General features: G+C 34.1%; 1 protein-coding gene across 5 annotated transcripts in view; it reads right to left on the bottom strand.

The window, feature by feature from the left end:
* Positions 1 to 16,607, bottom strand: part of LOC129749208 (sodium/potassium/calcium exchanger Nckx30C-like) — a 435,468-nt gene that overhangs the window by 125,627 nt on the left and 293,234 nt on the right. For 3 of the 5 annotated variants that reach the window (XM_055744139.1, XM_055744140.1, XM_055744141.1), the window contains exon 3: positions 7,750 to 7,815. The exons of the other annotated variants lie outside the window; for them this stretch is intronic. In XM_055744139.1, the coding sequence (XP_055600114.1) occupies positions 7,750 to 7,815 (66 nt within the window). The remainder of the gene's footprint in view (positions 1 to 7,749; positions 7,816 to 16,607) is intronic. 5 annotated transcript variants of the gene reach the window in all.

Below are 16,607 nucleotides of genomic sequence, written 5' to 3'. Positions count from 1 at the left end.
TTTGAAAGAGCTATGAATGCTCTTTTTAAACTATAATAAAACACAAACTTAGAAGTTTGCTCCAAGCTTTCTTTTGCATGTTCTATATTAGCACTCAGTGCATGATTATTAAACCGCCATAAAACTTAGTGACAGTTCTCGACCAAGATGACAAAACAGGACACGCTCAGGTTAGATAGGACATATTTGAATTGGAACTCCCATTTTTACACATTTTTGATTAGTTATGCGTGTTGGTTTTGAGTTAAAATTAAAAAAATACATAAAAATCTTTGAAAACTTGAAATCACCGAAAGTGGTATGAATATCTTTACAATATGAGTATTGAGTGAAAGGGCGCAAATAGTAGGAAAAAAAAAATTGTTGCTTGATGCCATCATTAATTCAAGATGGCGGCTTCCACTTTTATTTTCAAAGCTGTAAATTACTAAAAATATCGTGAAACCTTCACAATATGGTTATTAGGTGACAGTGATAAACGAGTAGAAGTCAAATTTCGTTGCCCGTCACCATCTTAAATCCAAGATGGTTGCTACCACTTGAATTAAAAATACTGTAAATGATTGGAAATCGCATAAATCCCATATTAAAGGGGTATAAGTTGAAAGAGATCAACCGGTAGAAGTTGAATTTCGCTATCTGACGCCATCTTGAAATCCAAGATGGCGGCTTCCGCTAAACTTTAAAATGTAGTAAATGACTTAAAATGACATTAAACCCAAATTGATATTGGGTGAAAGGACTAAACGAGAAGAAGTCGAATATTGCTATCGATGCTGATCGAAATTGTCTAAAAATAGGGGTTTTAATGTAGTATTAAGTGAAAAAAAGTTGAGAAAAAAATCGTTCGATTTTGGCAACACAAAAAGTTCGGGCGTGTTGCCAAAAACAAACAGGGTCTTGTTCTTCTTGTTAAGCCCTTTCACTCAATACCATTATTGTAAAGCTTTCGAGCGATTTTTAGTCATTTACAGTTCAGTGGAAGCCGCCATCTTGAATTTCAAGATAAAGTAAAAAAGAGAAATTCAACTTCAACTGGTTTCTCCCTTGAATCCAAAAAAAAATTTAGGCGTTTCACGCGATTTTTAGCGATTAACAGTATTTAACAGCTAAGCGGAAGGCGCCATATTGTATTTCAAGATGAAGTTTGGTAGCGAAATTTGTCCTCTCTTGGTTCCACCCCTTTACCCAATACCAATATTGTGGAGATTTAAAGTCATCTACAGCATTTTAAAATTCAGCGGAAACCGCAATCTTCACATTTAAGATGGCGTCAGATAGTCAAATTCGACTTCTACTCGTTGATCGCTTTGAAGTAATACCCATATTGTAGGGGTTTTATGCGATTATCAGTCATTAATAGTATTTTAAAGTTGAGCGGCAGCCGCCATCTTGGCTTTCATGATGGCGCCGGATAACGATTTTCGACTTTTATTTGTGTAGCTTTCACCCAATACCCAGTATTGTGGATGTATGTATCATGAAATTTTCAGTTATTTACAGCATTGAAAAGAATAACAAAAGCCACCATCTTGGATCGATGATGGCGTCAGATAGCGAAATTTGACTTCTTCTAGTTGAGTCGTTTCACTCAATACCCATAATGTGGTGATTTCATGCGGTTTTCAGTGATTTAAATCATTTTTGAGTTCATGGGAAGTCGCCATATTGGATTTCAGGATGGCGTTTTATAGTAAATTTCGATTTCTACTCGTTTGTCCTTTCACCCAATACCCATATTGTGGTAGTTTCATGCGATTTTCAGTGATTAACAGCATTTTAAAGTTCAAGGGAAGCTGCCATCTTGGATTTCAAGATGGCGTCGGAAAGAAAAAAATCGACATCTTCTAGTTTAGCCTTTTCATTCAATACCCGTATAGTGATGGTTTAACACGTTCGTCGCCACGTCACCCATATTCGGCAGACGGGTGTATTTCCTGGGGGGCCCCGTCACATCAAAAAGCAGGTGACGCTCTCTTACTCAAGTAAGCCGCTCAGTTTAGCCACACGTTGCAAGTCTGGGAACTCTCCCTCTTTTCTTTCTCGCTCCCAGAATTTCTTTGGGCATGGCTGGTAAAACTACTAAAATGAGCGTGGCGACGAACGTGTTAATGCGACTTTTTGGCAGCATTAAAGCATTAAAAGTTGAGCGGATGCCGCCATCTTGGATTTCAAGATGGCGTCTGATAGCGAAATTCGACTTCTACTCGAATTAAAATTGTTAAGTTATTGGATTCCACAGTTTAGGGCAGGCATGTCAAACTGGGGGTTTGCGGGCCGCATGCGGCCCGCGGCCTTGGTCAATGCGGCCCGCGTAGCCCCGTCTTGAATTGTCACAAAAAAAACTCCACTGATTTTTTCAGTTAATTTGCGGTAAGTGTGTTGGTTACACCGGAATTGAAGAAAAACATATCCCACCGCTGGAGTCTTCTTATTGTCTCAAACCTATCTGATACGTGAGTATGAACAGCATACATTTTTAATAACACTAGTTAACAATATTTTTAATAAGTAAGTTGAGAGTCATTTTTAATACCATATCGTTCACTGAATTAAAAAAAAATCCGATAGCGATGATGATTAGAGCAGTTTTTGAAATACTGTAAAATTAAAAAAAAACAATTGTGTTTTTTTTAAATATCTGCAGCTACTGTTCATAAAATTATATTTTTCTATAATCAGACTAACAAACTGCTCTTCGCAGATCTTTTTTTGACTTCTATTCGGATTCAGAGGTCTATTTAAAATTTGAAACTTGACGGCAATAAATAAAGTTCAGTTTTTTGTAAACAATTGCTCACATCATATGAAGCCCTCAGAGCCAAAGTGGTATAAGTGCACAAAAGCTACTTTCGAGATAGCATGCTTCAAAGTGTCTTTGTTGTGCGATTTTCCATAGACTTTTTGGGAAGTTGTTGTGTTTGTCCGTTCAAAAAAGTATGAAGATAACATTGTAAAAATCGCCAATTTTCGACATTTTTGGAAGACATTGGAGAGGAAATAATATTATTTTTGGAAATGAAAGGTGAACCTATTGAACATTTTCAAGCAGACGACTGGATTCAGGATTTGGCATTTGCCGTTGATCTCACTGGGCACCTGCAAGATTTGAACTTAAAACTTCAAGGAAATGAAAGAAATATCATAACTGCTTGTGATGTTGTAAAAACTTTCAAGCGAAGTACCGTTTATAGATCAACCAAATTTCCAAAGAAAACCTTGTGCACTTCTCTATGTGTCAAGAACTGAAAAGATCATATGAGGCTGCATCTTTTGGTAAATACGTACTTCACCTGGAATCGGTACTTGACGCATTCAAAAGACGTTTTCGTGACTTTAATTCATACGTGCAAGAATTTTCATTGTTTTTATCTCAATTTTTGGTTGCTCCTGAAAAGCTGCTGATATTTTGCAACTATAGTTGATAGAGCTGCAGTGCGATTCTTTATTAAAAGCGAAATACAGTGGCTGTACCAAAATTTTACAGCAATTTGCCTGAACGCTACGTTGAGTTACGGAAATTTGTTGCCAGAATTCCAGCTATGTTTGCAAGTACCTTTCTATGTGAGTAGTTTTTTACCATAATGAAAGCTACAATCCTCCTCATCGATCAGATAATCTGATATAAATTTATCATCAGTAATGAAAGTGTCAGTGACAAATAAACTTCAACCTGATATTTGTAAACTAGTATCTCAGAAAAGATGTCAAGCATCAAGACAATATATTTTTTGTTTCGATTATAGTCGTTTTACCATCTTTATGGCATTCGCGACTTTATCAACGTTGCAGTTGGCGGATCGTTATTCGGTACAACTGTATTCGATGTTTACTCTTGGGCTCGAACTCGCGGACATCGGCTCAGGAGACAACAGACTTGCCAACTGAGCTATATCACAAGCCCCTAGAAATAAGGACAATAGATATAATGCATTATAATATAAGAATGCTAAAAATTAAAAGCTTTAATAAAAATTTAAAGCAAAATTTCATTCCAAGTTTACTTATAACTATATTCCATTGTATTGTATCTAATCTCCGCGAAACTAATATGTTATGTTTTCAAACTGATTTTGGCTGCGGCCCTCAACGTCATAGAAATTTTTCAATGCGGCCCGCACACCTAAACGAGTTTGACATGCCTGGTTTAGGGTAACAATACTAAAGCCTATAGTCTAAAATCACACTGTTTATCAGACTCGTTACTGATCGAATTCAGAAACATATCGAATATTTTTCTGCATCATTTGGTCGCCCTTATTTGGGAGCTCAAAAGAATAAATAACAGCTCAAGTAAAATAGTCTAGAAGTTGATACTTTTCAATCGGTTGAAAATGTTTCTATGAACAACTTTTGGATTAAAAGATTTTTGATTATTTCAACGTCAACAGTGGAAATTTGATATAAAGACTTATTCAACTTTGATATTACTTGAAGGCTTGATAAACTCCAACCCTTATTGTCAATTGCTTGAATTTTTAGACTTCTGTGAGAATCTGATTTGATAGATAAAAATCTCGCACTCACTAATACCATAACATTCTTCATGTAAACAATCATGTGGTAGAAGTTGAAAAGAGAGTAGAAGAAAAAAGGACCAACATCAGAGTTCAGTTATTACAAATATTTTCTACCAAAATCAATATTTATACGCACCGTTGCCATCTTCAACAAACTGCGCTGATTGCACCTATTTTGACCCCCGTGCAAATAATTTGTGCGCCGTAAAATCTGCTCACTGACGTATAATTGCGACTGACATGTTTTTTCTTAATTTTTAGCTTATTTTTAGTAATTCGAAAAACGCCCGAGTAATGCTTGATTTGTTTGTTCCATTTACATTCTGGTACCGGAATGTACAAAATGCATTCTGGTTTCTGTTCGTTTCTTTCATATGTATTCGATAAATTTTCTTTATTAAATTCCTTGGTTCGCATTTCATAATAATAATAATAATTTATTTTTCGTTCAAAACAACAACGATTATGCCTTTTCGCAAGGCCGGATTAAAGGGGGGGCAAAAGGGGCAATTGCCCCGGGCCCCCCGGTTCAGGGGGCCCCCCGAGGGAAAAAAGTTTTTAAATTACTTTAATCATACTTCTACAAATCCATGAAAAGAAATCAAAACTAGAAAATCTGGATGAAAACTTGAAATATAAAAACTAAAAAGCCGCCGTGAAATAATATCTAGATCTTAAAAAAAGTTAAGTGGGGCCCCCTAGAGTAAGCAGTGAAGGAGCTCTCCCACATTTTACGAGTTGAGAATATCAAAATCTTCTGGACAAAACCGAATTCGAAAAAAAAAATTAAGAAAAATATCAGGCAAAACACCTCCAATTTTCATTTTTTATCGAAACATATCAGTTACGATATTATGGTAAAATAAAGAAAAAACATCTCCTCATTTTCATTACATTCAAACGTCTTGCACAACAATAATGTTTGTTGTTACGTTAAGTTTCCTAATTTACTGCACTAAAATAGCAGCCTATTTCGCTTTCTGATCAACATTTCAGAATTTTACCCGGGCAGTATCCGGGTTAATACCGCGTATTATAATAACTTTTTACTGTTCAATCATTATTATTGAAATTTTCATTGATTTATAAATTCTAAACCCTTTTCCCTCCCTATTTTTGAGAGTAAAATATTTAAAAAAAAACGGTAGTTGCCTCGATTGGACCAATCGGCAGTTCAGGGTTTTTTTCATTGAATTTCCATCCCAGTTTCTGTCTTAGACTTGAAATTTGTATTGGAATATTTTCAACAGATTGAACCAAAATGTTATCATCTATTGAAGTGAATATCCTGAATTAAGTATATCACCTGCCAAATGATCATTCTCAAATCATTATAAACACAATCTGATAGTTGAGTTGATATTATCATTGAGTGATTTTCTTGATATAAATATTTGTATGATCTTAATCTTATCTTTTTCCAGATTCAATTCATTGAGATTTTAAGTCTTGTGTTGTTTCTTCAGTTACTGAAGTTCAGTTTCATTGTTTTTCTGAATTTTGAAAATTCAGGATCTTTGTTTAAGGTACTAAACTCGTTTGGATTCATTATCTGATTTTTTTTTCAATGATAACTGATTCTGTGTTTTAAATGTTTAATCTTTATTCTCAATTTTTTTCAACCGCTCATTTTTGCACTAATACCTCTTTGGCTTTGAGGGCATCGAATGAAACTTTCGTCAAATTTAGAATAACAATTTGATTGAAAAAAATTTATCTGATGAGAATCATTTTTAAAAACATCTCAGGAAAAGATTTTTTTTGTGTTTCAAAGAAATAGAATTGAAATTGACATTTGGTGCAATTTCTGCTTTTGCTCTGATTGTGACTTCGTATCTTTTTTTTCCAATTTAATTCAAATCGTGTTTCTCAATACTTGATTTGAAATTATGATTTAGATTTGAAATATTTAATTTTGGTTCTGAGTATAGCGTGGTTTAAAGTTTTGAATCCTTAAACTCTTATTTTTGTATCTCTATGGAATGTGGATTTAATTATAATATAATATCTATTCGGTCATTTTTTAATTAGAGAATTTTAGTTGGTGATAAGGGTTTAAAAAAATGAGAATTAAATTTTGCATTTTGCAGCTTGAATCAGAGTTTTCATTTCTAAGAAATTTCTAAACTCTTCCCCAATGTTTGCACGTGATTGATTTCAAATTTTGATTTGAAGATACCGGAAACTATGTTCTACGCAGACAACATGGCTATTTGAAGATAGTATACTGCACTCATCTCCAGTTTTTTTACACGTTTGAAAGGTTTTGTATTTTCTGGGTAGCATTTGAAAAAAAAATCGAATTATAGGGGCCCCCCGAGAAAAATTGCCCCGGGCCCCCCGATGGCTTAATCCGGCCCTGCCTTTTCGAAATGTGATTCGAAAATCAGAAGCGAGCAACGGCTGATTTGAAAAACTGACACCGAGTCTCTTTGTGTGCGTCAGTGCGAAAATACTTCTGCGTAAAAACTATTTGCGCAGGAGTCCAAATGGGTGCAATTTCCGCAATAAAACCATTTAAAAAAAAATTTCTGCTGAATGATAGTTTTCCCCCCTCTGGTAAGATAAAAAAAACAACACAACTTTTTTTTATACCTTATACTTATATAATTTAAATATCTGAGATAAACATTTGTCATGTTGTTGTGTCCTAATGTCAAATAAAGAAAGGTTTAAATTTACTCATTATGTTGGAGTGCATCGACATGAAATTTTCGGATTCAATAAATGCTTCGCTGTGAAGCGAAAAGACGGAATATATTTTTTCATCAAATTTATGTGCATATTGCATTGTGTAAAAAAGCGCTATAACGCAGCGTGTTTTGTATCCAATTTTATCAAATTGTTTGATTTATTAATTTTTGCGCTCAATGTGGTTGGTAACTGTGCTTGAAAGTGTTGAAATTCGTTTCTCTGAAATGTTATCTTAAGTTTTTTTTTAAATTTTTATTTGTTTTAATTTAAAATCACTCGTTTAGATTTAGGCATGCAAAATTTAGATTTGGATTGAATTTTTGTTTCGTTATTGGAGCCGGTGCCTGAAGCGTGTCGTGCCACGATTCATCTCAATCCGTGCCCTCGTTAGGTTATGCTTTGTTTCCATTTTTAAAGGGAAATAATAAAAGGTAGTATCAACCAAAATAAAAAAGAATAATAAAGATCAAGAGGATGGTTTCACAGCGAGGAAGGTAATAGAAGTTGAAGAAAAGTGATCCAAAAACGAACTTACTTGCAGGTGGGGACTCTCATTATCTCGGTTCCCGGTCCGTTTATACTCTTCTAGCAAGCCAATCTCCTGTAGAATCAATCGAACCGAATCGAAATAGGGACTTTAGAAGTTTGGAAATAGCTCGATTTGCGATTATGGGAAAATTGGTAAAAATTGAATGAAAAAATCTTTGCTCACAACAAAATCGATTCGTTTTTGATCGTATTAATAGAAAGACACACCATTCCAAATAAAGAAGAAAAGTACGGAAAAATACTCTGGAAAAGAAATGAACAAATTACGAAAAGTACTAAAAGAATACGGTTAGAAAAATGCCATCAATCCGTTTTATTATTGATTCATGTCCTTTTTTCTTGCTTAAATTTCGCTCATCAACGCAAGGATATCATAACGTTTGGGATGTTTGTTCTTGTCCATTTGTTTTCTAAGCTTTCGCCATCACTGGCATAGGATGGATAAATGTTCGGAAATTTTTCATCCTAATTGAAGCCTATTCAAAGTTTTAACAACCTATATCTTGGCTGACATTTTCGCGAGGACATTTCCGCTGGGCCACCGCGGCATCGTTAGCGAAAATTGGAAGTAAGATTTCATGCATATGACCAACTGGCGACAAAAACAGTCACGCTTTCTGGGAGGAAATTTGTACCCATCTTCACCTTGAGATGATCGCGATAAACCAGGCCATTATTCATTCCGAAAAACAACCCTTTGCAACCACGCTCACGCACTCACCCACACCCACACACACTCTCTATCCGCACTGGAGAGGGGAGGAATTCGGGGAAATTTTCATTTTCACCCCCCAGCACCTCTTGTTTCTACTTACATCTAGACATCGACATCCGATGGAAGTAAAAATATTAGAGTGGCTCAAAATTTCGAGACGTTTTCATATAGTGAACTGAAGGAATAAGAATGTTACTTAACTTTTTAGGTTAAATTTTTTTTTCAGTCGATACAATGCTAAAAACTACCATCTCTCACCAATCTGATTCGAAATATAACTCAACGAAAAGAATAAACATTTTTGTCCTTCCGGTGTAAGCTAAAATTAAGCTTAGGTACATTAAATTCTAATTAAAAGTCACTTTCCTGAAGCAATTTCCCTGGTACAATGAAGCGGCTCGGCGAAATATTTAAATTATGCTTAAAACACGCACATTCTAAATGGTTGTTGGGGGCAAACAGGAAAGGGAGGGTGTAGTTTCCTTTTTTGTCGCCGGCTGGGGTGGAACCTTACCAGAAATTGCTGACAGTCTTTGGCCTTGGTGGTTCCTGCGTCCCTTCTGCTTCGCTTCGGGCTCCCACTGCTTGCGAAGTTTTTATAGGAAGAGACCGTAATAAAAATTCATCATACGGCTGATCTGATTAAAGAAAAACTCGTGCATACACACAAAAAAGATGCCACTTTTCGATTGTAAATAATAATTATGAAGTGGAAAACAAAACGGACCAAGAAATTGCTGATTCCGGTCGATGTGGGGTTGGTTTGAGGTTTATTATTGTTACTTTTTTAATGGAATTAAAATCAACATTCGTGTGCTTAACCAGCTTACTTAAGCATTTGCTAAGTTTAGCTATTCATTTCGTACTTTTTTCATTTCAAAATAATATTGAATTTTAATTTACGACAGACTGGTACAGAGAATCCCCGATTTCGTCACGCTCCCGATTTTTTCTACCCCTCCATTTTATCACCTTTTTATCACTTTATTTGATTTAATGTATCAAAACTCAGATTTAAACGTTCTACTCAATAGAGAAAGGCTGCTTTGAGGATTCTTTTCTTATACGAACAGTGATACAAAAAAAGGCCCAATAATCTTGGAAACATTTTTGCATGGCTAAATTTTCAAAATGTGCTAAAACTGTCAAAATTTCTACTACTTTTTCCCAACACAAGTGAACTTGCTCTAATTATCAAGATAGTCGGACTGTTGTTCTCTCGAACAAAAACTTGGCGACGCCAACATAATGTTTATGGAGCTGTCGCTCTGCGAGATGGGATCCAAGATTCGCAGTTTTCTTATCAAGCACTGCAGTTTTGCATTCAAGCTTTGAGTAACAGCACATCATGGCAGTAAAACAATATCAAACGTAGCTTCACTCACACCATGATTGTGTTTATATTGTGTACGGTAATGTGAACTGCTAGGTGCACGAGTGTGCGTGTAAAGTGAAGAGGTTGAAACCCAACCAGTTAACCCTTAGTTGGCGCTCGTGTGATGTCGCTAAAAATTCAGGAAAGCCGATAGGATCTGTTACATCGTAGCCTAAAAACCAAGTTACCTTCAAATACTACAACTTATAAAAAATGATCAGCTCTGAGAAATTGGAAACAAAGTAATTTTGCATGTAGGGTAAATGATCTTGAGCGGAACCTTTTACTTTTCCTAAGATCTAGGCAATCTATTTATTAATCTGATCGAAATGTTGAACAAAAACTTTTTAAATATTTTTTTATATAAGCTTTCTCATTTTTGCTAAAATTTATGAAAGAATATAATGTTATTAGAAGTTTCAAAAACATACGCCTTTTCTGCTGCAATTTTCACCAATCTATGCTGACTTTTAACGTCAATTTATGAAACCTTTGACCGTTATGAACTGATTCTCAATGACTAAAATGGTGGAAAAACTCGTAAAAACGCATTATACGGGTTTTTGTAACGAGTTTTCCATCAAAATATCAATTAATCGCGTAGTTTTTAAAATTAAAATATGATCTTAAGCGGAACTACTAGCTTCCAAAATAAACCGCTAGGTGCTCTGCCTTATGTCTCACACACAGTTGTCCCCTTGAATATATGCACCACCTTTGTATTTTTCTTATTATATCAGCTTTAGGGACAGAAAGGTGTGAAATTAAGTTCGAAAAGAACCAAAAATTACTTTAATTGGTGTCACAGAGTACCAAACCAGACACACAAAAAGCTTAATTTTTTGGGGTACAAGAAATATTTTTTGATTCTTTCTTTCAGAGGGAAGATGGGAAGGAAGAGGAAGGCTTTCATACATATTTTTCGGCATAGTTTGAGTACCAATAATGGTAGAGTCAAAATTTCAGAATTACAATCAATCTTTATTGCCATTACTATTTGAACTTTAAGAATCAGCTTTCATTTAAAGAGTTTCTTGATGTTGAAATTCCAATTCAAAACAATATATCAACAAAAATCATAATTGTTTTTAACACAAATTTCTTTAATTCTACAAAGTGTAGCGAAGTTCACCGGGTCAGCTATTTTAAAATACATTACAATTAAATTGGTGGCCTGATATTGAAAAACTTTCCGGTTTCCTTGTGATTGATGTTTACACTTGAGCTCGAACTCATGAAAATAGGTTGGAAAATAATTGTTTTATCAATTGAGCTAAATACTTAATGTTTCCACAATTTTTCAATTTAAATAAATTTAATCATGATTCATAAGAAACTGGAATTTATTATAAACTTTAGAATTTTGAGAAAATTATCATCAAAGAATCTGTTTCATAGAACACAGAGTTCGAAATATTCACAGATTTCACAGATTTTTTTTATTTAAATGGATTTCCAAAATTATGATTTTTGACCAATATAAAATTGAGATCTCTTTCTTTGATGTATAAATGTAGGATAAGATTTTTAATGTAAAATGATTTTTCCCAAATCTATATATTTAAAAAGCAATTTCTGTATGTTTGTTTGTTTGTCCTCTATAGGCTCCACCGTCTTTAGAGCTAGAGAGCTGAAAATTGGTATGGACGCTCATTAGGACCAGGAATGATGAAAAATGTTTTCAGGTTTTCGGATGACCCCTTCTGGAAGGGGGTCGTCCATACAAGACAAATATTGTTTTCGCTATTTTGAAGTTATTTTTCGTCGGATTGTGTTGAAGATTTGTACATGAGTGTTTTAAAACACAATTTCAGGTATCAAATTTTGTGTAGGGGGTCAGCAAAAGGGGTCGTCCATATTAACTGTTCACTGTTTTTGCGATATTGACGTTATTATACATCGTAGATGTAAATTGGTACGCGATAGTTTTGAGTGGCGGGCAATCGTTTTGAGGTATCAAATTCAGTGTAAGGGCCCGGCAAAGGGGGTCGTCCATATTAACTTTTCAATATCTTAGTGATATTGACGTTTTTATACAACGGATTTGGATGAAAATTTGCACATAGCAGTCATTAGGGACAAACAATTTATTTCACTTATCCTAATTAAAGTCAGGGGTCGGCCAAAGGGGTCGTCCATATCAACTTTTTTACACATCGGATTCAGATGAAAATTGGAACACGAGAGTTTTGAGGGACAAGCAATCGATTTCAGGTATGAAATTTAGTGTAAGGGGCCGGCAAATGGGGTCGTCCATATTAACCTTTCAATATTTTTGCAATATCGTCGTTATTATGCATCGAATTGAGATGAAAATTTGCACACGGTAGTTTTTAGGGACAAATGTTTTGCCAGGGGTCGAAGAAGGGGGTCGTCCATATTAATTAATTTTTCACTGTTTTTAGCAGTATTGACGTTATTATGCAATGGATTGCTTTGAAAATTTGCACACGGGAGTTTCGAGGGAAGGGTAATCGATTTCACGACATAAAAAGTGATCGTTCAATATTTTTGGAATTTTAACTTAACCATGAATTCAGAAGTGCATCTGGAAAATGCTTGGCAATAGACTTTTATACAAACTGTTTATGGCATATTCCAAATTGAAAGCGAAACAGAGTTCGTATGGGATCAGCTAGTTAAATATAAAAAAAGACCTAATTTATCATGAATTTTCAATAAAATTAAAGGATCACAGATTTTCATCACAGAATTTTTGGATAAAATCACTTTATTTTTCTCAAAAACAACGTGATTTGGAGCAATTCAGTTTATTTTTATTTTCACAATTTGAAATTTAAGGCATACTTTTGTATTACTGAATTTGTCGTTACCTTCAAAAGTTGTTCGGGCCAATATGACCCTAAACGCGCACATTTAAATAATCATTCAAATATACTAAAGAATTGAGTTTTTTAGATAAAAAAAACTAAAATTTGAGTTAAGAGAATCGTTTCTATCAAAATGCGAAACAGCGAATTAAAGTGAAAATTGAATATTTTTTGAAGCACAAAATAAATTTGTACGGATATTTTGCGCACAACTTCGGATGGCTTAGTTTCTGTTATTTATGTAAAACATTAGTTTTTTAACTTGAAATCTTTAAGGATTAAATTTAATTGAAGCTTTCACAGTTACACAAAGAATAGGAATGAGAGCTATTAAAGATATTGACAGTACAAAATGGTTCCGCTCAAGATCATATTTTAGTTCCACTCAAGTTCGAAGATCTATCTTCAGTAAAACAGCTCTAGAGGTATTAGGATTAACTCAACAGTTCAGCAGAAACCAAAATCGATCCGTTTAACTAAAATTAAATTTGTTCTGATATAACCCTCATCCATACCGCTTGATTAACGAGTTCCGAGCAAGGTTGCCGAAATCACAGAAAAATCTGTATTATCAAAGAATTTTGAGCAAAATTTCGTCACACAATCTGAGTCACAGATCACAGATTTTGAAAATTTTCAAAGAATTCACAGATTTTCTAAATTTTGTAGAGATTTCCAAAATTATAATTTTATTTGGTCATTTTCGACTTTTTATTTCTGACTATAATTCATGAAAATATGAAAACAAAGTATTGTAAATTTATTCTTTTTCAATTAAAACTATAAAAAAAAATTCCATTTGTTGATGTTTGACATGATTTCCCTATGAACTTCTTAGAAAAACCGTCACAGAAACCCGTCACAGAATTTTAGGTTCAAATCACAAAGTTCGAATTTTTTTCGGCAGAATTTTTTTCGGCAACCTTGGTTTCGAGTTGCGTCGGATTAAGCCATTAAGTTCCGCTCAAGATCATTCACCCTAGTTTATGTCAAAATAATTAGGTTGTACTCCGCTTTTACAAAGTTCTAGTTGGTTGTATCGTAATTGTTTTTCGGAATCAAAACACAAGCTGTAATCAACATTTTATATTGAAGTATTAGAATAAAAATAAAGAGGACAGAGTTTAGATTCAACTTTTGGATTAAGCAACCAATTTAAGCCACATAAAAAAAACAAAAAGATTTTTTTGCTTTTTCGGTTTCAAGAGTTGTTTAGCTTGAGAGTTCTCATAATTTGCACTTATTTTTTATACCTTCCAATTTCGATGACCATTTGATGGTTTGAGCTATTACTCACCGTAAAATGGAGTGAATTGGAACGATTATGGGGAAAATATGTGATTAAATTCTTTTAAAAATCCTCAGGATATTTCTTTTAACTTGCTACAGATAACTACTGATAACACAGAGAAGGGATGAATCATCCACGAGGATGAATATCTCGGAAACAGAAAAATAGCAAACGAAAACACAGAGTAACAGCATTTTTGGTGCCTTTAATTCAATAACTGATTTTGGATTATTTTGTCGTCCTGAATTCAAAACGTTTTTAAGATATGGTCTGCTACCTCTAGTTTCGATGCTACGACGTGTGGAAGCTTAGAAATTGGTCAGTTTTGAGTAAAATCGATTTTTGATAACTGATAAGCTATTAAACTAACATTTATATTAAGAACTGATTTTAAATCAATTTATTTTATTTCATTCAAGAAAGGATTCAAATCTTGTCAAGATATTCTTGTGTTATACAAAGCTTAAAAAAAAATTCAACAGTTTTTTAGAAATAGGAATAGGACTACAGCTTTTTCTGCCATCACTCAAGAAATTTTTTGAGTACTTGGTATTGAAAATTTTAATTCAAACAACAACTTGCTTGGCAACTTTTTAAAATGCCAACAATAACTGGAAGGAAATCAGATAATTTTCAAAAAGAAATCTGAGTTTTTTCAATTTAATTTAGCAAATAATTTGAATAATCCCGGGCCTAATCCGGGAAATTTTGAACAATATCTGGACATCTACGCCAGATTTGCCTTACCTCGATTTTTTTTATCAGATTTATGGGCTAGCCTGGATATATCAAGAAAATCAAGAATGAACGACAATCAAAGTACTAAGCAATCTTCAGTGTAAGATACACGAATACACCTGAGATGTATTACTGAAACTATAAGTTTTTGATTATTGTGTAGTTTTTCAACATTTCAATTGGATTTTTTTTTAAATTATATTATTTATATTCGCCAAATATTCGGAACATCATAAGCATTTTCTGAATAAATGATAACCGTAGCAGCAACCGGGAAAGTTACTACCGCTTTCATATTTTTTTTGAACAAATCATTTTTTTGTATTTTTTAATTTATTATGTCATTTTTGAATATTAATGTGGCTCCAGAGAGTTAAAACATCAAATTCTCATCATATATATTATGACTTCCAATACTTGGATGTACTTGGATCCACTTTAGTCCTTAAATGGTTATATTGTACTTCTCCGATATCTTATACAACTGGGACAAAATACCTATTCAGCATTCAACTGTCACTCCGATCAATAGTACAGGTGATTCTGAAAGCATATTGTAACGTGGGGTAATTACTACATCTAAAAGAGACATACACCATCTTGGCTGATTTAGGCTTTACAGACTGAATAAGTGACGTGAACAACTTAAGATTAACATTTAACAACCAGTACCGAGATGGGAATCGAACCCATGCCATCGGTGAACCAGCGATTACCGTCTTGACCACCGAGACGTACCAAAAACAATAGATCAACTACTGGTTGCAGTGGGCTCTCCTCTACAATGACTTTGACTTTGACTTGAAAATGTTATTGACAAAAATGTTACAATGTTCAAAAAATTATTCAATTCACATTAGTGACACTGAAACGTTTTCAACAGCGAGAGCAAAACCGAAATTGTCGGTTTATTTCTCTCCCAACGGGACAAAGATTGTGTTTGACAGCGATGCTCCGAGAATCAAAGAAATAAGAATTGAAAGAGATGCGTTCCTCGTTCAGTTGGAATTCTCAACTGAGTGAGGAGTTACCCTGATTTTCAGTTTCTTGTTTCACTCAATCACTTTTCTTGCTCCCTCACTCACTCACTCACTCACTCATCGAATGCTGTCTGCCTGATTTAACTTCCTTTGTCGTTGATGTTGTCTGAGAGGACCAAAATAGCCATGCAAGTACCCAGGCAGTTGTATGTATGTGGCTGCTGGATCGAATTTGATCATGTATAAGTTAGCATCTGTATCACTTCTGATCAGGGCCGTAGGAAGACCCGACTCATGGGGGGGGGTTTTGGTGACTGATTTGTACCTTTTATTTTTTGCCCAACAAGCACAAATTTTGTTTGTTACCATATATGATTATTCATTTTTAAGCACTATGAAAATGATAGTTTTCTTATTAAATCGTAACTTTAAAAAATGGGTCCTAAACCTAAAAGGAGAGCAAAACTCGCTTTCATCGATGGGTAAAATCTTTTAATTTGTTTTATAGTCGTGTAGATCAAACATAGTTAATTTGGTCATAAAATAAGCTTATGGGGAAAGTCTTCCTTTTAAATTGGGTATTTAAAAAAAAACTTAGCTCAATCTTCCAAACTAGTTTGCTAATTTAAAGATTTTGACCTTTGATGAAACTATATCAAATTTTGAAAAAAAAAATAACTGATGGTAATCATCCGATTTTCGTATCGAATTTTCTTGATGGAAACTTGAACCAAATTAATAATTTTAGTATGAAATTTGGCTTTAAAAACCTGCAATATTAACACATTGCGGACCAAATACGAGATCTCGTTTTTTCCGCTTGCTGCTTGTATGCTTGTATGTATTAAAAGCATAATTTAAACGTTTTGAATCTAAGAATGAAACCTCATTCTACAAAATTTAACATATTAATT

The sequence above is a fragment of the Uranotaenia lowii genome, chromosome 2 (genome assembly GCF_029784155.1).
Source record: "Uranotaenia lowii strain MFRU-FL chromosome 2, ASM2978415v1, whole genome shotgun sequence".
NCBI classification, from domain to species: domain Eukaryota; kingdom Metazoa; phylum Arthropoda; class Insecta; order Diptera; family Culicidae; genus Uranotaenia; species Uranotaenia lowii.
The sequence above is the reverse complement of the archived record's forward strand: the minus strand, read 5'-3'. Positions and strand labels throughout refer to the sequence as shown.